General features: G+C 42.3%; 1 protein-coding gene across 6 annotated transcripts in view; it reads right to left on the reverse strand.

Moving 5' to 3' along the window:
• GHR (growth hormone receptor) overlaps positions 1-22,915 on the reverse strand; it is a 256,429-nt gene that overhangs the window by 18,457 nt on the left and 215,057 nt on the right. For 5 of the 6 annotated variants that reach the window (XM_045787358.2, XM_045787357.2, XM_045787355.2 and 2 more), the window contains exons 4-7: positions 18,034-18,072; positions 10,957-11,086; positions 3,908-4,080; positions 4-182 (exon numbers count right to left, since the gene is read on the reverse strand). In XM_045787358.2, the coding sequence (XP_045643314.2) occupies positions 4-182; positions 3,908-4,080; positions 10,957-11,086; positions 18,034-18,072 (521 nt within the window). The remainder of the gene's footprint in view (positions 1-3; positions 183-3,907; positions 4,081-10,956; positions 11,087-18,033; positions 18,073-22,915) is intronic. The other variant, XM_045787360.2, reaches the window with a different exon arrangement.

Consider the following 22,915-nt stretch of genomic DNA (forward strand, 5'->3'; position numbering starts at 1 on the left):
TACCATTTTCCACTGGGACTCGTTTACTTCTTTGTATTGCAGCTCATACTCCAGGACTATCCAACCCTTCTGGACATCTGCGTTGGGTGGTGGTTCCCATCTCACTTGGATATCCGCATGAATCCCCGTTAAACTGATGTTCAGTAAAGTCCAGTTGAGGCCGATGGGTGGGTCTGGTTGCACTGTGCATTTTGACAGAGTTAGTGCCCAGAGAGACAGACAGGTACAGCTTGATTTAATGGAGTGCTTTTTTCTGAAAAGACCAATTACTTTATGCATGTTTTCATACCCTTAATTCTTCCAATATTCTTATTACACACTCATTGTATCATTGTATAAGAGAGTATCATTTTTTTTGACTTGAGTATGATCTTTTAACTTTGAAGAAAACCCCTACAAAAAATTCCTTTTCAAGTTTAAAATCTGATCTAAAATTTTTCTTGAGGATCTGCCATGTCTTACATTTCTTTTAGCCCTGATAGGATTAATGCTTTGGGATTTTGGCCACAGAATTCATCGTAACTCAAAACTGAGGAACAGAGTCACAAAGACCTAGAGTATTTAAACATGTGGCTGTTTTTGGAACCAGGGATAGAGAAATCTTTTTTATTCCAAATTGTTTATTACCTAGGGCAAGGATCTTGTCTTATTAATTTCTGTATTGCTACCAGAACAATCCTTCCAAAGACTCTGCTAATGCTCCTTAGCTTGTTGTCTTCCATGTGTGATGATTTTTTCAGACATAAGAAGGAAGGCATTGTACTCTTCTCTCAAATGGTGATGAGTCAGGGTTGTCTGTCTCTTATTTAACCGCACATGAACAATCTGAAATAGTGTTTTGCTTGGTTTCTATTGACATACTGTACATTCTCTGGTAAATCAGCTGTACTCTGCTTATCAGGACTGCAAAGACTACAATTTCCCAGAGACCGATAAAGAGAAATATCGATTCCAAAGCAAGGAACTCTATCTAAATTTACATTCTAGATAGTTCCCGATAAATTATTCCTCTTTGGGTCTCAGTACTGAGGTTTTCAAAAGTCACTTGCAGATACAGAGTAAAATTTACTTTCTTTTCTACCGTTTGTAGCAGGTCACCTGGAGTGTTGCAAAGTCTGGATCCCTACGGTTGGCCAGAGAATCGCCTACAAATGTAAGTGTGAGGAGCTATAACTGGCTGTTAAAACCCGGTGGCCAGAAGGGGAACCTTTTGCATTCAACCAGAGTGAAAACAGACCTTACTCTGAAGGAGCATGATATTGGCCCCTGTAGAGTGGACACAACTTTAAAAAATAGGGAATCCAAATATGACTAATAATGACCACATTTTGGAAATTAAATTGGAGGGATCTGCAAAATAGCTGAGCTGCATATGGCTACAATCACGACAGTAATGCTTGGCCCTTCTGGATTTGTTGGGGACTGAGGAATTCTGATAACTGAAGCTTAACCCTTTAAGAGACCAAAATATAAAAATGTTTTTGATTGAAAAATTCCAACTCATTACTTATGTTTCATCTTAAAAGCTCCCCTTTCTATCTATCTATCTATCTATTTATTTATTTATTTATTTATTTATTTATTTAATTTATATTTTAAAGATTTTATTTATTTTACAGAGAGAGACAGCCAGTGAGAGAGGGAACACAAGCAGGGTGAGTGGGAGAGGAAGAAGCAGGCTCCCAGCAGAGCAGGGAGGCCGATGTGGGGCTCGATCCCAGGACCTTGGGATCATACCCTGAGCCTAAGGCAGACGCTTAAGGACTGAGCCACCCAGGTGCCCCTCCCCTTTCTACTTTAAATAGAAGATGTGGAACATGGTCCCTTTGGAGAGGGCTTGTACCACTGTTACAAGCATAATAACCTCCCCCCTTCCCTCTGTACATCCTGCCACATGCTCTACTCCACAGCTCCTCTGAGTTGCAAAAGCACCTGAGACTGAGTACATCCCTAGGCAGCCCCTGGTCCTCTCCCCAGAATGTGCTCCTCTGTCACCTTCCCTCTCTCTGTTAATGGTGCCTGCTTTCCTCCAGGTGCTCAGGATGAAATGAGTGAGCTCTTCCTTGACGCATCTTTCTTTCAGCACCTCTACATTCTGTCAGCTATACTTTCAAGATGGTCCTGGAGTCCAACCACTGCTCACCACCTGCACCTCCACATCCCACTCCTGCCATGATGCTTTTTTGCCCATATTGCAGCATTAGCCTCTTTTTTTTTAGACCCTTTAAATGCTCTGAGCCTCAATGTCATCATCTGTGAAATGGGGATTATTATAGAACCTCTCTCACATGGTTATTATACCTGACCCATAGGTAAGGGCTTTGTAAGGATTAGTTAACTATTATTATCCTCAGGTCATTTCCCTGCTTAAACATCCTCAAATGTACCTCCTGGCAGTAAGATAAAGTCTAAACTCCTTTGTGGGGTATACAAGACCACTTATGATTTCTCCGGCCGATCAGTCAGGCCTGCCTAACTGCTCCTGAATCCTTCAATATTCTGTGCAGTTTGTCACTTTTGGAACTTAGTAGTTGTGGGAAGACACAGTCCATCTGGTATACTTGGAAACTCCCACTGATGCTTCATGGACTAACTGAACTGCCTGCCATTTCTGGGCAACACTTCTTCATCCCTCAGGCCCAGTCATCATTGTACCTTTGGCCACTACCTGCGCTTACTATGCTCTCCACACACCTTGAGTCCAGCACCTAAGACACAGTACTGCAATTATTTATTTAATTTACCTGACTCCCCTACTTGACCATATCTTACTCATTGTGTAGCCACCACACCTAGCACAGCATCCAGGGTGTAGCAGGCCCTCTGTGAAAGTCAGCCATGGAAATGAGTGGGGGTAGCTACTAGCAGGGACATGGTTAGAACATGGGTCTTGACCTGATATTCTTACTTCAACCCGTTTAGCTACTCAACAGCTATGTCTATTGATATCGGGGCTATATACTGAATAGTCTCTCCAAGTTATGCAGTTGGGTTCTCTTTTTGGCTTGTTCTTCTCCCTGACAGGCTATCAGATTTATTTGTTTCTGCCTGGAGCTTCTAGCCACATTCTCTTAGCCTCTTTCAGTCTGCTGATGCCTGGGAAACCACACACAAGCGTGTAAAGACAGCACGTCTCAGAGAAACTCCAAGCAATTTCTATAACAGATTAACTTTTGTGGATAGATTCTGAGGCACTAACGTCAGCTGCTCAAAGTCCTTCTTTGATTCTTTATATTTTGCTGTTTACACTATTACAGAATAAACATAAATATTCCAATTACAGTTGTTTATTTTGTTTTGTTTCATTTCCCCTTGTGTCCACACGATGGGCAAGGGATAATCTGTCTAGATCTTTCATTTAGCTTATTGAACTCTGATTATCTCCAGTGTTTGTCTTGAGATCTTATAAACATGTCTTTAAACCGATTTTGGGGCTGTTTTGTAAATATAAAATTCCAGAATTATTATGCTTTGTGATAAAGAAAATCTAGGCTTTTATCACAGCGATGATAGAGATCAAAGGTCAGCATATTTCAGATCTGAATACAATAATTATATTGAACAATTAGTAAAGAAGGAATCTTAGGAGTCCACTGAGTTTGTCTCTTGTGGTGGTACCCAAGAACACAATCCAGCTTGAAAGACCTCCTTAAGGAAAAGACTCTGCAAGGCTCCCATTCTTTTCTTGACAACATTTACTGCCAGGTTGTCTTATGTTAGAGTCAGCTTCCATTCCCCCTGCCTTCTCCCTGTTGGTCACTAGCTGGTCTCAGGCCCTATAAAGTAGACCTCCATTCACCTTGATTACAATGGCAAAGTCTTTCTACTTGAATACACTTGGACACTGAGGTTTCCCTGCTTATTTAATCTAAAGCCATGTCAAATAAAACACAAACCTGTGATTTACCTATTTCCTCAACAGAGAAACATTTTTGATCCACTGTATCACCATTGCTGGTTAGCTTGATACAGTAGGGTATCCAAATGGAGGTATAAGATGAATTAAAGTAACAGCTGTTTTCTCCAGCAGAGACATAATCGGGACATTCTTTCCATTCTTGAGTCCATTCTTGAGTGCTCCTGAAATGGAGGGTAAAAAAGGATGAATTGTTCCAAAAATCATGCCATGGTTTAAGTCAAAGCGAGGTGCCTGACAGATTCAATAAGCTGGGACACAAATATTTTACAAGCAAGCACTTTCGCAGCATCGCTTGCAAGAAGTCTCACATCTGCGGACCCATCTGCAGTGTCTGCAGACTGACGGGAGGCCGCTGGTACTTGTACTGCAGCAAAAGCATCTGTTCGTTGACCACGTGATGTGCCAGCTCCCAAATTAAGTAATCTGTGGGCAGGTACTTGATCGTCCTCGTTTCACTGATGCGGGTTCCGAGGCTTAGGGAGGTTTAAAATGTTCCTTTATTCAAACACTACAGAGGACGAACTCCCAAACTATAAAGATTCCCAAAGAACAGTGACACTCTGGCCCAGATGTTTCCCCAGCTCATGGTGGAAGAGACCCAGGAGGCACACCGACCGGGTCCTTCAGGCTGCGTGACACGGAGATCTGGGGGGCCTTGAGGTGGAAAATTGGCTACCACCCTACTCTGACCCACTGTGCCCTGTGTCCATCTCCCCAGGGCTGTCTTATGCTTGGGGGAGTTTTCCTGAGGTCCTGAACTCCTTCCCAGATTCCTGGTTTTTCTCCTTAATTCCATGAAGAGGCACGAGAACACTGTAAACACGCTGGACCTCCAGGTGACATTTATGAAACATGGGGATCCTAGACTTTTTCTCCCCACCCTTGAAAGAGACAAAAGGCCATGAACCCAGAAATTAAAAATTCTTTCCAAACCCAAAAAGCAATTTTTTTCTATTTTGTAGGTAGAATGAACACTTCATTATAATATAAAAAAAATGGAAGCAAAAATGGGCTGAATTGAATCAATGTGTTTGCCTATCCGTTCCTTTTTTTGTTTTCTCTACAAAAAACAAGTTCATATTTTCCTACATCTTGGCTCAGCTAAAAACAAACAAACAAGCAAAACAAATCACGGAGGAAAGACGGACACGGAGAATACTGAGGAAATCAGAGAAGCCGCGTCTGCCATTCACATTCCGCCATCAGTTATTCGCCTCCAGCCACTCCACAGAGAGCATCATGTGCCCGACGACCTAAAACGTCGGCAGGGTGTGAGCTGGACGGAAAAGAGATGCCGGGAAGGTTACTGGTGAAGGAAGCAGAGTTTAGGGAAAGGAGATTCCCTGGTTAGCTGCGATGGGGGCCTGAACAAAAATGCAGAGCAAGCAAGGATTGCCCCGACTCAAGGCCACCCCTGCAAGAACGGAGGAAAACGTGTGCTAGAAGGTGACACCGCCCTCCCAAGTCCCATCTCTCTGACTGACTGACTGAGTCCAGCAAACCATCTCTGGGTGTGTACTAGATACGTCCTACAGGAGGATTCCATATGCTACTAGCACTGTGTGGATATAATGATTAATAAGATCTCATTCCTACCTTCCGGCTCGAAGGAGACTCAGAAATTACCATCTGAGTACTTTCTTTTTTTTTTTTTTTTTTTTTGGTCTCCTGTATTCATTCCATTCATATTTAATAAGCATTGATTATATATAAAACACTGTGCTGGACATTATGCAGGATGCACGTGTGTCTAAGCAATGACTCCTGCCTCAGAGGAATGATTAGAAAACTGTATTACAAAGCAGTGTGGGTCTATGTTCACAAACAGTGCTCATTAGGCTCCCTAAAAGTTCAGAAGAGGGAATGATTGCTCTGGCTGTTCACAGAAGGCTTCAAGGTAGAGGTGGTGTTTCTAGCAATCTTAAAGGATGGGTAAAAGCTTAATACGTGGCAATAGGGAAAGGAAGGAGGGAACTGAGTCATAAAAGGTACTGAGGTATGCGAGGATGGGCATGAGGATGGTGAGGGGGAACAGAGGGCAATGGAATAAATGGGAAAACTTTTCTCGAATTAGAATTGCTCCTTGGGTGGAGTACGTCATTATTTGCTTATTATTTGTGGGGTATCAGCTGAGAAGAAGGTTTATAAGTCAAGGAGACATAAAGCCAGGGGGTCTGTGGCTGAGGGAGAAGAAGGGAGGAACGACCTTGTGTAGGCTGAGGTGCTGGGGCTGGTAGGCCAGAGAGCGGAGGTCTGTGAGCGTCCCTCTCAGGACCGGGTCCTGGGTAGCAGCGAACGACAAGGACACCACAGGCTATCAGGGAAGGCGGGGACGGGAAGGAAGGGAGGAGCTGGGAGACAACACACGCTTCCTTCTTTACAGCTGTTTCTCAGGCTGGTCTCTTTGGCAGTGGGAGGAAACTTGTGTAGTACGAGGGGGTCCTTGAGACAGTTGCTCATCAGCTGTTGGAAAGAACTTGGGAGTAACATGGCCAGTGAGCTGTGGCTTAAATTCTGGTTGAGATTCTTAAAAGTTGCATAACCTTGGATGGGAGGGAGGTTCATCCCTGATGGGAAATGTGAGTGGTGTGTGTGTGTGGGAATGTATGTGTGGGAGTGTGTATGTATATGTGTGTGTGTACGTATGTGTGTACGTGTATGTGTAAGTATGTGTGTGTATGTGAGGGAGTGTGTATGTATATGTGTGTATGTGTGGGAGTGTGTATATGTGTGTATGTGTGGGAGTGTGTATGTATATGTGTGTATGTGTGTACATGTATGTGTAAGTATGTGTGTCTATGCGGGAGTGTGTATGTATATGTGTGTATGTGTGTACATGTGTATGTATATGTGTGTATGTATGTACGGGCATGTGTAAGTATGTGTGTGTGTATGCGGGAGTGTGTATGTATATGTGTGTTGTATGTGTGTATATGTGTATGTGTGTACGTGTGTATATGTATACATGTGTGTATGTGTGTGAATATGTTTAGAGTAGTAGGAAAAGAATTAAAAAATTAGGGATAGGTGAGTCATTGACTTACAGTATGGTTTATTTAATTTTGGCTTTCAAACTAAGTAAGAGTATATTAAAGAGACCGGTTTAGCAAGATTGCCCAGAGAAATGAGGCTCTTACATAATAAGACAGACAAAAAACATATTTAGTGCAGCGGATAGTATAAAAGTTAGTATTGAACTGTAAAGACGTAGTACAGTGCTTAGCAGGTCTGCATTTGTAATGGGAAGGTTAGCTCTGTGTGTTTTACAGTTTCTCAACTTTGACATGTCCCCGTGGGGACTGTATGAAAAACCTTGTTTAGATTATTCCAAATCCATTAGTTCCACAGAGCAAACAACTGAAAGCACTTCTCTGAAGCACAGTTAGTTCAAAACACAACTCCCAGTGCCCTCCCCTTCATTAACCAAAGTTGAATTTTATTTTAAATAAATATTTAAAACTTATTTTTAAACTCTTAAATTTAGCCAAAAAAACAAACGGACTCGCAAAGCAGGGACTCTGGCTGCTTTCCCTGGGCTGAATTTCTACGCAGGTGACCAAAGCCAATTTACAGAAGCTACTTTCTCCTTGTCATACCGCTAAGAGTTAAGTGTATGGGGTTTGCTCCTAGCCTAGCCTGCGAAATGGAAGGAAAGCTGTACAGGGAGACCACTGGTAAAAATCAGAATAAAGAGCAGAAGAAATACTTTCCATCCAAATGCTTTTCCATCTAGCAACTGGAAGAAAAATCCTAAAAATAAAACATCATTTATGTTCTAAGGACTGCTGTTTTCATTACATACACATCATGTGTTTTCGGCTTAAAATTCAATCTTTTCTCTAGAAAAAAAGAAAAACTAACAGTGCCCTTTTCCCTTCTCATCTCCCCCAGAACCTGGCATGGAAAATACACTTTCCCCTAACAGGCCAGGATCATTTGTTGAGGGGAGTGAGTGTGGGGGATGACAGAAGTGGGGGGATATGGTCTCAGGGATTGAGTGTCACATGCCCAGTCTTCCACAGTAAGGCACTGAGAGCGCAGCATCTCCAACAGGCCCGCCCAGAGCCTCCTGCTGTGGGGCCTGCGGTTGGCATTCGGGGACAGTCCTCTCCCAGCAAGGAGACTAGACCCGGCCCCACCTCCACCACTGGGTGGCAGAGACAGCTCTGCACCGGCCGCCTCTCCCGCCAGCTCACCTGGTCGGGGGCAGAGACAGCCACGCGTGTGGCTGCCTCCGGGCCTGTCCGGTGGATGGCCTGACATGGCCAGGCTCCTTTGTGCTTCAGTTACCAAGGCCAGGCTGGTCCACTGAAAGCCCAGTGCACGGGCCCCTTCCCTGAGCCTTCCTGTCTCCCCTGTTCCTGTCACAGCTTCATGCGTCTGGCAAGAGGGGTCAGGATTCTATAGTTCCAGGAGTTGCCTGGGAACTGAATACTAAGAAACAATGATGAGAGTCACAAAGTGCGTCTGTACGGTCCTCTTTGTGCCAGGGGCCAGTGCGAAGGCTAAGACATTTGTGCACTCACTGGTACGGTCTGAGCCTGACATCCTAGCTCCTTGGATTCTACCCTTCCTAGATAAAACCGGGCTGGAGGCTTATGCTATTTTGGCCAGATATTCAAAATAATTATATTTTTGTAGAGAAAACACAAAATACTGATTTTGCAAGTTAGGGTTGACTCTAATCATGAGGTTGTCCTTGGGGGCTTGAAGATGTGACAGTGTTTTCCCCTGGGATCCCAAACTCCACTAGGACAACAATTAATGATATCCTTCCAAATATGTTGAGATTTGCCCTCCACCTGGTCACACGTTCTGTGGCGTGTCCATTAGCACAGAGCCTGGCTTTGGACTGGCCGTGCTCAGAGGCCTAGGGTGTGCGGAGGAGGCCTGCAGGCAAAGGCATGTGACCTGGGTGGAAGAAAGTAAGGAACAAATATATACTTGTGCGGGCTTCATGCCTTTGGATTTATCTTTTTGCTCAAGTTCAGATTTGGTGAAATATTAGGGATGGTAATAACCCATTTTCATAAAGTGGGCCCGACTCTGCCCTGTCTCTATCCAGTTTAGTTCCTTGTGCCTGCACAAATGACTTCCTTTGTTCTCACTGAGCTGGCTCTCTGTACCTCCGAAATCTCTCTCCATTTCACAGTCAGTTCAACAGATATTCAAAGTGTTACCAAACATACAAGTTTCCTGTCCAAATGTATTTGCACAAATCAGCGTAGCCTCTTCACCCCACCTCTGTGTGGTGTCAGCCTTAAGAGAAAAAAAGTGCCTTTGGTGCCCAGCAGTGCCATATTTGTTGCCCTCTGGGGCACATCCAAGAAACCCTTCTCACACCTGGGAAGCGGGTAAGGCCAGCACGGGCTGCTAACTCAAAGGATTTATTTGTAAACTGAGTACCCAGCTTTGCACTAACAGCCTTAGAACAGACCAATAATCACTAACCGGAAAGAATCCAAAGTAATTTTTGTAGCCCAGGAATTGGATTTCTAGATCACTATGATTTTAAATCACCACCGTATCACCAATAATAACAGCAGCTACCATCTACTGAGTACTTACGATGTGCCAAGTATGGTGCTAAGTGTTTTTCATGTATTATCTAAGAAAAGCCTCACAAGAAGCTATGAGACGAGGTCTACTATCTCTGTTTCGCAAATGAACAGACTACTTGGCCTGGCATTGCCCGCTCCTCTGTGGGTAGATGGCATCAGCCTGGGACTGATGAACATGGCCCACCATGGGAGAAGGGTCCTGGCTAACCTTGTATCTTGGCTTAGGCTTTCCCTGGGGACTGGGTGGAGAAGAGGAAATGACAAAGTGTTTGAACCTAAAACTTAGAAAAGGCAAAAAGGTACAACATTAAGAGTAAATAGAAATGGAAATAATTCTAGGTGAGGGGTCAGAAAGAAACTACTTGGGTGGTGATTATATTGAGAGATCTTTGTTTCACTCTTCCTCTGTTATTTTAGAAGACAACTGGTCAAAATGGAATAGAAAAGTACTACCGTGACTTACTGAGTAGAAATAATTTAATAGGAACATAGTCTATTTTCTACATAGACATCAAACTGAGGTTTTTAAAACATATATGTCTTCTCCAAGCCCACCACAGATAAAGTCAAATTCAAGGCCCAGCCACGGCCAACAAGGCTTGGCATAGTCTGGCCCTGGCTAGCTTTCTGACCTCTTCTCACATCACATCCCTGTGTTTCACCTTGTGCCATCCATGCGGGCCTCCTACTTTCCTCAAACAGATCAGCCTCAGGGCCTTTGCACGTGTAATTTCCTCTCCCCAACAGTTTTCCCTCCAGATATTCACGTGGGCCTCTCTCACTTCACTTCTGTCTCTTCTGTCGCACACGACGTTGGCAAGGCTCACTGTGAGCTCCTCATCTAAAGCATCACCCGAACTCCCTACACACACCCATATGCACACACACCCACGCACACTTATCCGCACTTTCACATACTCGTTCTCTCACATACACTTACACACTCACATCCTTGTGCACATCCACATACCTGCTTTCACACATTCTCATATGCACATACTCACCCACTCACACTTGCACACGCTCATGCATATTCACACTTGCACCTACACTCTCACACACACACACATATGCTCCCTCATATTCACACACTCACCCTCAGACACTCTCATGCACATGCATGTACTCATTCATAGTGCGGACACTTTTTATCCTCTTTCTGGTTTTTACTTTTCTTAATAACCCATATTAGCAGCTGACATTTATTTATTTTTTATGTTTTGTTGTCTGTTTCCCCTGTTGGAACTGAAACTCCACAAGGCCAGGTCCTTATCTTTTTTGTAGCCGGTGCTGTATCTCCAGTGCCTTAAATAGCACCAAATGCACAGTTAAGGGCTTAATTAATATTTTTTTGAGTAAAGGTATACATTTAAGTCATCAGAATAAATTCTTTCCATGTCCACCACTCATGCAACTCAGTATACTTTCATCTGAAAATCCACGGAGGGAAAAGTCAGAAAGGCATGCAGTCTGCACCTTCTAATATAGAACAGCTGTATGGATCCTGGGTTCTTCACACCGTGATGAACCCCCTTTGTCCAGTGGCATGAAAAGGTCTCTAGTTCAGGTGAACGGCACTTGGTGAACTGAGGCTTCCCAGAAGGATCTGCAGAATAAACAGAAATGGCAAAGCATGAAGTCAGGAGGTCAGGTATGGTCCTAATAAAACTCATATGCACAGTGGTAAAGAAGAACCGTTTCCTCTAGAGACACTGTTTTCCTGTGTCCCAGTTTCGGAGCTTGTCTATGCCAGTTATTTCTCTGTCTGCTCTCGATTCCAGGGGCAAACTGTTTTGTCTTTATGTCAAACATTATTTTTAGGGCCTGTTTAAGAAACTAGAACTAGAGGTAGGGTTTACTGGGAAGGTGACCCCAGGAACAGGAAGTGAGGGCCAGGGAGAGTGGGAAGGGGAGGGAGGGCAGCTCACAAAGTACGTTGTCCAGCGGGTGCCCACAGTGGCCAACCAGGGCCCCCCTCCTCTTCTCCAGTCTTCGAGAAGCTTCAGAGTGTTGAGCGTGTCCTAGAGAAGGACGGGAGGCTGCGGTGTTTATCCGCCAACTCCCACCCTCCACTGCGTGAGGGCTGTCCCGGAGGTGTTCATGCCCATGAACTTCTAGGCCACACCCGCACACGGGCTGCAGATCCTGCCTGACTTGGGAGAAGCCTGGACAGGCTCCCGAAGCGGAACTGGCCACGTGCACGATGGCGGCCGTGTGCCGCAGACGCACGCGCTCGAATCAGGTGGGACAAAGGGAGGGGGCGTAGGGCTGCGGCATCCACAACAGGGCCTCTCCTCTTTTTATATATTTTTTGATAAAAAGCCACCTATGTTTGCATTCTTGAAAAAGATTCAGCTCCTACCTCCATTAGGCAGATAATGACTAAAAACCTTCTGCATACTTATGTGTCAATTCTAATCCGGGAAGTGGTGACTGCCTCCTATGTGTTAGGATATTACCCCAAATGCCTCCGCATCCATGAAATTGGCAGCAGACAAGTCTGAGGCAAAACTGATTTTTTTGTATATCAATTCTCATTGTTCTCTGACTTCCATGGCCATTTTGGAGATGGTCAAGTTTCTTTTTTCTTTTTTTCCTTCCTTATAGGATTAGTCTTCCATTAGATTGTAAACTTAATATATTTGTTCTCTGGTAAACTTAATATATTTGTTCTCTGATCTAAAGCCCTCATCCCTGGGCAATAGGGAGACTCTCAATCTTAAAAGAGCTTTATGAATACTTTAAAACAAAATTTAAAAATAAATAGCATGCAACCAAACTTAAAAAAAATCTCTGATTCCAAGTTCTAGGTTCATACCTGGTGTTCTGAACCAAAACACACCTCTTTCCCCCTTTGTCAGCAAAATCATAATGAATGATGTTATAAACCTAAGTAAATCCATCATTCAGCCATCCACTCAACAAACACTAAACATCTACTTTGTGCCAGGCACTCTTCCAAGAGTAGAGCAGGAAACAAAACTGCTAACATTCTGGTCCTTGTGGAGTTTCCCTTTCAGTGGGGGCTTGGGGGGAATCCCATGTAGAAAGATGAACAGGGTAAGAAGATGAGAGGCTGGGAATGGAGACCCCACCCTCCTTTCACTAATACCCATGTGAATGCAGCAAAGCAGCTCAGGCTGGGGAAATGTGTCCTCGTTTTAGAACACCTGCTGCCCTGAATAGTCTGGCCACAAGCAATGAAACTTCAGGAAATCCTGAGTTGCAGACAGGTCCTTTGCCCTGAGAACACATGTTGGGGGTGGTAGAATGTCTTTCTTAATAAAATTCCATGGTTATACGGTTGTAAGAGATATTCCTTTTCCTGTATTAGTTAAGAGACTCACAAGAGTTTCGGGGCACGGAGAGGATCTGCTTGGTACCAAGGGCAGATGCTCAGCCCTCTCTAGGTGGTCAGCATTTACGAACCTCTCTGAGGGCACTGAAGTGGAGGAGCCTGTATGATCTGCTACAAATGAATATAGTGAAAAATGTGTGTGTTTTGTTAGGTAAGCACCTATTATACAGTAGAGTACCTGCAAAAGTTCCTTTTTCTCTTAGCTGAAGTACCGAAAAGGTTGGCTTCAGATCTTCCCAGAAAACAAGCAATTAATAAAACATATTTAAGCCACAACTATTTTTAATGCCTGCAGGTTTGAGAAGAGTACTGCAGATTCTGACTACTCCTCCACCTAGAAGTTTAAGAAGACGAAATGTGCTGGATTACAAATTCAGAGATTTGTGTTCGAGTCCTAGCTCTGATACTCTTCAGCCCTGATCTTCCCAAGCTGTTTGGGTCTCAGTCTCCTCAATAGGGAGGCTGGAAGAGATGAGATCCAAGCTACTGTACAACTTCACTTTGACAATAAATGACATATACCACCAGTAATAACAACGTATACAATGAAAACATAATTTTGTCATTTCAGCTGAAACAACCAGAGAACATCAAAAGCAAACACCATTCAGATTCTTATATTCCCTATGGAACAAGCCCACCACATAATGGCCAGAATAGTAAACCCAACCCAACGACTTGAAACAGAAATGGAAAAAAATTCTTTTTGTTAGCTGGGGAGGAAAAAAACTTAAAAAAACTAATTTGAAACACATTTGTCTTGCTTAAACTTAGTACGCTTGTTTATTCTGTTTCATTTTAACTCCAGATGTATAGAAAGCCCCCTATTATCTTCTCATTCTAAACAAGAAATAGGAAATTCATGGTTCATGGTTGTGGCACTAATGTGATGAAGCATGTGCCCACACAGGAACTCTGATACAGACATAGTGCAGCCAAGCTATTTTTCTTTCTTTTTTTTTTTAGTGTATTTTTCACTGCACACCCACCTTTCCCTACCTTCCTCCTTTCTTTCTCTTTCTTTGCACTCTCTACTCCTTCCTTCCTTCTTCCTTTTGTGTCTGGGTATGTGCTGTTAAATGTTGTAGCAGACAGACTCTGAGATGGCCTCAATGATCCCTGTTTCCTGTTATTTACAAGATTTTGTATTTCCTCTCCTTGAATAATTTGCTCATGTAATCTAATCTAATCTATAGAATATGGCAGACTTGAGGGGATGTCATATCTGTGATTAGGCTACAAAGACTGTGACTTCTGTCTTGCCAGCAGATTCTCATTCTTGTTGGTTTCGATGGAGCAAGCTGCTGTGTTGGTGAGAACCACATGATGAAAGACTGAGAGTGGCCTCTGACCAATATAGCAGTAAAACGAGGCCCTCAGTCTAACAACCCTTGAGCTGAATCCTGCCAACAACCATGGAAGTTGATCCTTCCCCATTCCAGCCTTCAGATGAGACCACAGCCCTGGCTGACACTTCAATTATAGCCTTGCCAGACAGTGTGAAGCAGAGGTCCCAGAAGATGGGTTAATTTAGAGGAAGGGCAGGGAATAATATTAACTGAATGCTCTTTATACAGAATAAATGAATTCAATATATCAGAACTTGAAAGCAGTGTTCAACAATGGCATAAACCACTTTTCTTAGCAAATGGAATGCGTCAAAATGAGTGTGGGAAAGTACGTAACTTCTTTGTTGGAGGCAAGAACTGTAGTGTAGCTGGCTGCTTAGCTCTTTCTCTGTCACCTCCTGCTTCAGCTATTATGACTACGGCTAAAGATAGCTGGCATTCCCAAAGTTCAGCTCCTTGGTGTTTTACTGAGGTTTCCCAAGTCTGAGAGGTACTGGCCTTAAAATGAGCACCTCTCTGATTATGTCTGAAAATCCTAGTAGAAGCTTGTTTTATATTTCACTTAAAGACAACAAATGGCTACCATACATTCTCAGGTCCTCTCTGATGAGCCACAAACAATAATTTTTGAACTAGTAATAATTCCTGCTCTTTCATGATTTTTAGCCTAAGCCTAGAGACAATATAGTTCAATATCCATTTATAGCAACTCTGAAAAGAATGCTGCACTTGACAAGAGAGCCTAGCTTTGGCCCTAAATTAATTCTCACTAGGAGAAATGCGTGTTCTAACTCAAGTGGTCCCACATTCTGGAAAAATGTTAATATTAACACTGATCAGCACTCAAAATCTTGACAATAGATTTGGGATTCATGTTTATTTTGTCTTTGGAGTTTTCATTTTGAAAATGAGGATTCTGACTTGCAACTACATATTTATTTATTATTACCATGCTACATATACCACATTCATGTTGAATACTTTACATATATTGTCGCCATTAATACTGACAATAATTCCAGAAGGTGGGCATTATGTCCACTTAGAAGTGGGTGAAAAACCGGAGTTTAGAGAAGTGAGTTGCCATGTTTATACTGCTATAGGTAACAGAGATGATATTAAAATACAGGTCTGAGTGATTTCAAGCCTAAACTCAGCACTAGCACAAAATAGTAGCTTTTTTGTTAGGCAATTTTCTCTTGCTTCTCAAAAAATTCCCAGAAGGGAAAAATGACAAGCTCAGATGTGCTCTTAATTCAATTCTCAGAAATCAGTAAGCTGGCAAGCTCTAAAAGCAGCATTTTTCTAATTGTAATTGCACATTGGAATCAACAGGGGAGCTTTAAAAAATACTGATGCCCTGGCCTGCTCCCAGAGACTTGAGTCAATTTGTCTGGGGTACAGCCTGGGTATCATGATTTTAAAAGTTCCCCAGGTGCTCACAATGTGTGGCACAGGTTGAGAGCCCCTGGTGTAGAGAAATAAAGTTCTAAGTAAGCACTGAAAAGTTGGCTTTCCACATCAGGTTGTCTCATCCGTTCTAGCAGAGCTTTGTATCAAGAGTGACACTTGGTTTGGGCGCTTGGCTGGCCCAGTCAGTAGAGCATGCGACTCTTGATCTTGGGGTTGTGAGTTCAAGCCCCATGTTGGGTGTAGAGCTTGGAAAAAAAAAAAAAGAGTGATATGTAGTGTAAACTCCCATGAGTCTAGTTTGAGAGGGTGTGGGAAGGATATGAATATTAATTATCACCTCAGAAGAGTAAAGTAATGCTTCATGATGAGCACTGGAGAACTAAGAGACATTTTAAATACATGCACCTACAGTGCATGTCTAAATGCTAATCTTGCCTAAGCTTCAGATGGACTATAAGCTGGTAATGGGAATTAATTAAGAAGTTAAACTGGTATTCCTACTAAAATTATTATTTAGAGAGCTTGAAGAGAGTTTTACTAAATTCAAGTCCTTAAATGTTGATCGAATGACAGTATGTTCAAACTACACAAATAGACAGTGTCAGAGAGAGGAGGCACCGCTGGTTGTAACACGTCACCACTGACAGTGACTGTGGCTGATTTTGCCAGTCAGACTAGCCGGGCCAGCCAAAGTTGGCTCCCTTCTTCATTGCCCAGTAGCTCTATCCTTGGAAGAAGATGGTCTTCCTGACAGTACGCAGAGGGAAGGACATCAAGCTGCTGTTACACACCGAAGTGGCCTTGTGTTCTTACCCTCCCTCATCAGACATGCTTTTCTATCCTCTATTCATGACAAAACAAAGGAAATCACATACCAGTTCCCAATGTCTGCTTCGTGTTGTGTATCAGGGGAGAGGGAAGAAGGGGAACAACAGAAGTAGGAGTGGAGGGTTGGCGGGAAAGGACAACCTTCTTCAGAAAGCTCCTGGTTGGGCAGTGGGAGGCACTCAGCAGCCCCCTGTCCTGAAATGTGGAACCTCCACTGCACCATGTCATGTGGACCATCTGCTGTCCACAGTCCTGGGCACTGGTTATCATCCCTGAATGGAGGCTGAGGACTTGAATACCTTGTGTGGGGGCAGGAGCTGGAAGGGAAAACCTTCCCCTTGGACTAAGGGGTAACCTAATACAATCAGTTGAGGATTTCCTTTTGAGTTGGGCAGCAGTTGGGCAACAAAAGACAGTCCTTAATATGACTAAGAATAAAGACTTGTAAAGACATACTAAAGAAAACAATTTTATGGAATAAACTCCAAACATGATTTTAATCGTAAAAGATGGAAGAAGTGATAAGACAAAATCATAGTATGTGGTCATATGTGCATGGGAAAAAAAAAAAAAGCAAGACACACAGTGGTCCCAATGACTTTGGGTCACCAAATTCCCAAATGGTGGATCTGAGCTATGTTAAGAGTAATCATTATCCAAGCGTTTGCTGTTGATTATTCCCATCCTCGCAGTCAGGTGTGATTGTTAATTCATGATTTGCTAACTGTTGTTACCTACGAAGAGGAAATGATGAACATATTGCTAACTCTGAAATTCATCCTTCATTCTACATGTAATTACAAGTCCACTGCTGCTAGTTGAAACATCTGAAGTACATTCGGTCATATGGTGACAGCTACTTCCCTTGCTGGTTGGAGGTGATTTCTGTGGTTGTCTTCTGGACGGTCATAACTGCTGAAGTCTGAGTTGTAGATAATTGGAGGATGTTGCTATATTATCACATATTAGTATTAAATTTTAGAAATCCAAGCAAAGTCCTTCTCTTGTGTTCCTGAGAAGCAATCACAATTCCTCATGCTGGGAGGAAAATTATCACACAGACACTGTGGGGCTGGCTGAAGAGGATCTCTGGAATATTAAGAATGCTACTTGATGCTTTTCCCTAGTGACCTGGGTACACTGGAATCAGGGCACAAGTGTCATCAGCTTCTTGGCAATGATCTTTTTCAGAAAAAGCTCATTAAAGCTGAATTGGAATTTGGAGAGTTCTTGTTATGTCACGATGAGTCCATCCAACGATCCCACCTTTCTAAGCCAAAGTCACCATGGAATGGGCTGGGTGGTTGAATCGTACTTTAAAAATTTTATGTGTCATTTGTTTGTAAAGGAAAACCAGCCTAAATATTTGGCGGGGCTTCCTGGGGTTCTGCACTGAGGGGTGCTGAGTTTTGCACAGTGCTTGTAAACACTTAGATTGAGAGGACTGAGCCCCTCCCCTAGTTTGCAGGGGTCCTCCCCTTTGAAGCTCTGCTTTGAGGCAACACGTCCTTCTCCAAAGTACTCTCACCATTTCCAAAGTGCTCTTCTGTATGCAGAGCTTCAGGAAATCAGTGATTCCTCCAACTAAGAGAACCTTATACCTACCCCCTTTTCCTGAAGGTCGTGTCCTTGATGGATGCTGGTCTGTGAAAACATGGTAAAAGAAATCTGTAAACTTCCTGGTTGACCACTATTGTCAAGAGTAACTGAACCTCCTTATAACATAACATAATGTCAGTGAGCACATTAAAAAAAAGACTGGTCAGCTTTTTTCTTAACCTATGGAATTGCCAAGCAGTTATGAAACCACAAATAGTGAGTTTGTAGGCTATTGGCAAAAAAGGCCTTAAATTAATGGTAGAAGTTGGCAAAACAATTTAATAAAGTATTTCCTATTGGACAACACTTTATGTAAGGAATTCACCTTCATACTTGCTTTCCTTTATGGTTCTCTGAGGAACTGAGGAGGGCATAGCTGTAAAACCGGCTCAGGTACTTCTTGGTTTAGAGTGGAGAACAAGAGTTCACAAGCTTTTTCCGAAATGTTCATTTTCTTCTATTTTAAATTTCTAGTATAGTTTTAACAATGGATTCCTGGTTCATTTAAAAAATGGTAGGGCTTACTAAAATAAAGGCTCGGCGAACACGTCCAGTTACTTTCAGATGAATGTCAAGTCAACGGAACTTTGTAGTTAGTATCTTGGAGAAGTGTTTATAGTACACGTGGTCTGGCAGGAAATTTAACTGCACACAGCTTGTATAGACAGCTCACGTGGAGAGCATCGTTGGAAAGCAGAGAGCGTGTGTGTGCTACTACCAGCATTTAAGCATTTATCTGTTTACCAAAACTTGCTTTATGTTGCTTAATTTAATTTTCATGGAATACTTTATAAGAATTTATTTTCCTTCTTTAAATACCTATGATTGAACATAATTAATCCTGGTTTTCAATACTCAGGGGCATTAATCAGTGATCTTCCTCCTCCTTCCTTTCTCCTCCATAACACGTCTCTGGTGCATTTAGCTTACTTAGTGTTTTCACATTATCTCATTTAATTGTCCTGGACAGAGTGATCAGAACTTCTCTAGCTGATTTAAAATGTTCTCAAAAAAATTTTTTTGGGGGCACCTGGGTGGCTCAGATGGTTGAGCGTCTCCCTTTGGCGCAGGTCATGATCTCCAGGTCCTGGGATTGAGCTCCACGTCGGGCTCCCTGCTCAATGGGGAGTCTGCTTCTCCCTCTCCCCCTGCTTGTGCTTTCTCTCTCTCTCAAATGAATAAATAAAAATCTTTAAAAAAATTAAAAAAATTTTTTTTCTCTCTTCTCCCTAGATTTCAGACTTTTTACCCATCAATTCTCTTAAAACCAACAGGGCTTCTTGGGTGGAATGACAAGGGCACTATTTTCCTTGGTGTTTTTTTCCTCTGGCTAGAGAGGGAGATGTGCCCAGATAGCTATGGCAGCCCCATGTTCCAACAGCGTAGCCTGCTGGAAGGTGAAACAGGAGCATCACCTCAAAGACACACACTTACTGCCCTGCAGAACTAACCTAGGAAATAGAATTGTCATGGTTTCATTGTTTAAAACATTTTTTAATTCTATATAGCATGGTTCTGAAATGTCCAAGAAACAATTAGCACTGCATTCAGCAAAATTTATTTTCTGTTTGGTTAAGGTAAGGGACATCCTAGATAATATATCAAATAATTGTGTATATATAATATAATCAAATAATTAAATATATTTATAATATATAACATCATCAAATATTAAAGATAATATAATCAGATAATTAAAATATAAAGTGAGAGGATTAATTGGAGTAATCAGAGCCTCTGGAAGGAATGTAAAATGGTACAGCTGCTGTAGCAAAACAGTTTAGCAGTTCCTCAAAAAGTTAAACACAGAGTTAGCATATGACCCAGCAATTCCACTCCTAGGTATATACCCAAGAGAACTGAAACCATATGTTCACACAAAAACTTGTACAAGTATGTTCATAGTAGCATCATTCATAATAATAAAAATTAGAAACAACCCACATAGCTATGAACTGATGATCGGATAAACACAATGTGTATAAATACAGAGCACCATCTAGCCATGAAAAGGAATAAAGCATTGATACATGCTACAACGTGGATGAACCCTGAAAACATTCTGTTACATGAATGAAGCCAGACACAAAAGGACACATATTACATTACTCCATTTATATGAAATGTCCAGAATAGGTGAATTCACAGAGACAGAAAGTAGATTAGTAGTTGCCAGGAAATGAGGGGAAGGGAAATTGGAAGTGAGTACTAACGGGCACAGGGTTTCATGTTGAAGTGATAGAAACGGTCTTGAGTTGGTAGTGGTGATGGTTACACAACATTGGGCATACACTAAAAACTACTGTTAAATGGTTAAAATAGCAATTTTCTATGTGAGTTTAAGCTCAGTAAGAAAATCTATCTAAAATATATAAAGCAACAAGTTATACTTAACACCAAGATTTACTACATGTAATGTTAATTTTTTCTAAGCCCCTATCGGACACTTCTTCAATTTGAAAGTCACTTTCCATTAATTTTAACTTTAATGTCACTGTCACAAAAACAGGGATTGTAACTCACTGAACAAAAGACACTACTGAATCCCTTGGTCATATGAAAATATCCTGGATGAACCCTAGTGAAAGCACTTGTGAATGGGGTTGTCAGGTTCTTTTTTTTTTTTTTCAAGTATTTTTATTTATTTATTTTATTTATTTATTTATTTTTTTTTAAAGATTTTATTTATTTATGTGACAGAGAGAGACAGCCAGCGAGAGAGGGAACACAGCAGGGGGAGTGGGAGAGGAAGAAGCAGGCTCACAGCGGAAGAGCCTGATGTGGGACTCGATCCCGGATCGCCAGGATCACGCCCTGAGCCGAAGGCAGACGCTTTTAACGACTGCGCCACCCAGGCGCCCCTTTTTTCAAGTATTTTTAAAACAGATTTACTTATTTATTAGAGAGAGAGAGCACAAAAGTGGGGGGAGGGGCAGAGGGAGAGAATCCAAGCAGACTCCCCGCTGAGCAGACAGGCCTCGATCTTAGGATCAATGAGATCATGACTTGAGCCCAAACCAAGAGTCAGATGCTTAACCGACTGAGCCACCCAGGCGCCCCTGAGCTTGTCAGATTCTTTTTAATGAGATGACCCAAATTCCTGAAAAACAGCAGCTGAAGGGCATCTATAGGCAGAGTGGACACGTTCCATACTGGAATCACCCAGGGAATTAAAAAAGATACTGACACCTGTGTCCCACCCTTCAAGATTCAATTTTAATTGGTCATTTATGGGTTGACCATTTTAATCGTCCGGGCGTCGGAGTTTGAAAAGCTCCCTGGTGATTTTCAAGGGTAACAGACTATAAGAACCAATGCCTAATGTCCGTCCCCTTCTGCACCCAGAAGACACTGTGCTTGTTTTTCACCACCGGAGCCTCTGGTCTGGTTCTTATATGAAAGTTCTTGGCCAGGAACAGGAGGAAAAACTAAGTGTGGGGACACTCTAATCCAAGCCTAAAAGTACGGCAGCGCTGTGCCAACATCACATCTCTGTCATTGAAAAATATGAACCTCCTGAATCTAAGCCTTCGATGGCCAGAAGAAACCGGCTGACAAATGAGACTTTATTTTCCCCATCTTGTAATTTTGTTGAGGCCAGTTAATCCTCGCTGATGATGATATACTGTTACGTAATTTCATGTCTAGGGTTAGGAGTTTCAAACACAATAAAATACGGTCTTTTGTAGTGACCACACCACAGATTTTTTGTTTTAGGATTTACAGTTCTGTTCACCATTGAGTCATTCGTGGGTTCCCTTCCTCAACAATCACTGAACACCTGCTTACAGGCCAGGTTTCAGCTTAACACCTTCACCTGCTGGAACAGTGTATTTGGTCCAAGGATCACGGCACACCAGACAGACTGTTTTATATAAACGGGCTGGCCCAGTTCCCTGAGAAAGAGAATCGTTTCAGTCTTTCTTTCTTCACTTTTGCTCTTGCTTGGTGGGCCTGCTGCTACCACTTTTGGATTCCTAAGTCTATATTCAGGTTTAAAAAGTATTCCATGTGGATGTTTCTATGTCCACAAAAGAATGGCCGATATGACAAATATAAAGATAAATATGGTATATGTGGACATGATTTCCAAAATGCAGGAAGACAGAACATTTTTTCTATAAATAAATATACATATTTCTCAAGAATATACCTTGTCATTCTCTCGTGTGCGTGTTTTAATGTTTCAAGGTATTTAGTGCTGCAGTAAAGCGGCCGTGTTACGCTTCATTCCTCTAAACCAAGGCTTCTCAAGCGGGGACGAGTCTCCTTCCCAGGAGACATGTGGCAGTGTCCGGAGACATTTATAATTGTCGCGACTGGTGGAGGGGGTGCCACTAGCATTTAACAGGTAGAGGCCAGGGATATTGTGAAACACACTGCGCCGCACAGGACAGTCCCCACCACAAAGAATTCTCTGGCCCAAAATGTCAATCGTGCCCTGCTCCAAGCAAATAAAACCACTAAAGTATGAAATCGTTCTCCAAAATTCAAACACATGTTCATAGTGAGAAAAACAAACATGAAAATCTAAGTCTCCAAACTCTTCTACCCCTTTACCGTATCTCCAAACTCTTTTTTGCTCAACAAAGAAAAATACCTCACATTTTTAAGTCCTTCTTCGGATTTTTTGTTTTGTTTTCTTCAGATTTTTTTTTAAAAGAGACTTCCACACAGAAGCTCCAAGTTTCAGTTAATCAAGAAGCATTTGCCCAGGATCTGTCATGTGCAGGGCACTCTTCTTTAGGTGCAATAGGAACTGCAAAAATAAAGTGACACATGGATTCTGCCTTGGAAGAGCCATATAAGCCAGCATAGGAAAGAATCCATGTACATATGAGAAGTAGCTGAAAACAACAGGCAGTTAAAATAAAGATGATAATTGCTT

This window comes from Ursus americanus, chromosome 15, assembly GCF_024610735.1.
Source record: "Ursus americanus isolate L20-20 chromosome 15, mUrsAme1.1.p, whole genome shotgun sequence".
NCBI classification, from domain to species: domain Eukaryota; kingdom Metazoa; phylum Chordata; class Mammalia; order Carnivora; family Ursidae; genus Ursus; species Ursus americanus.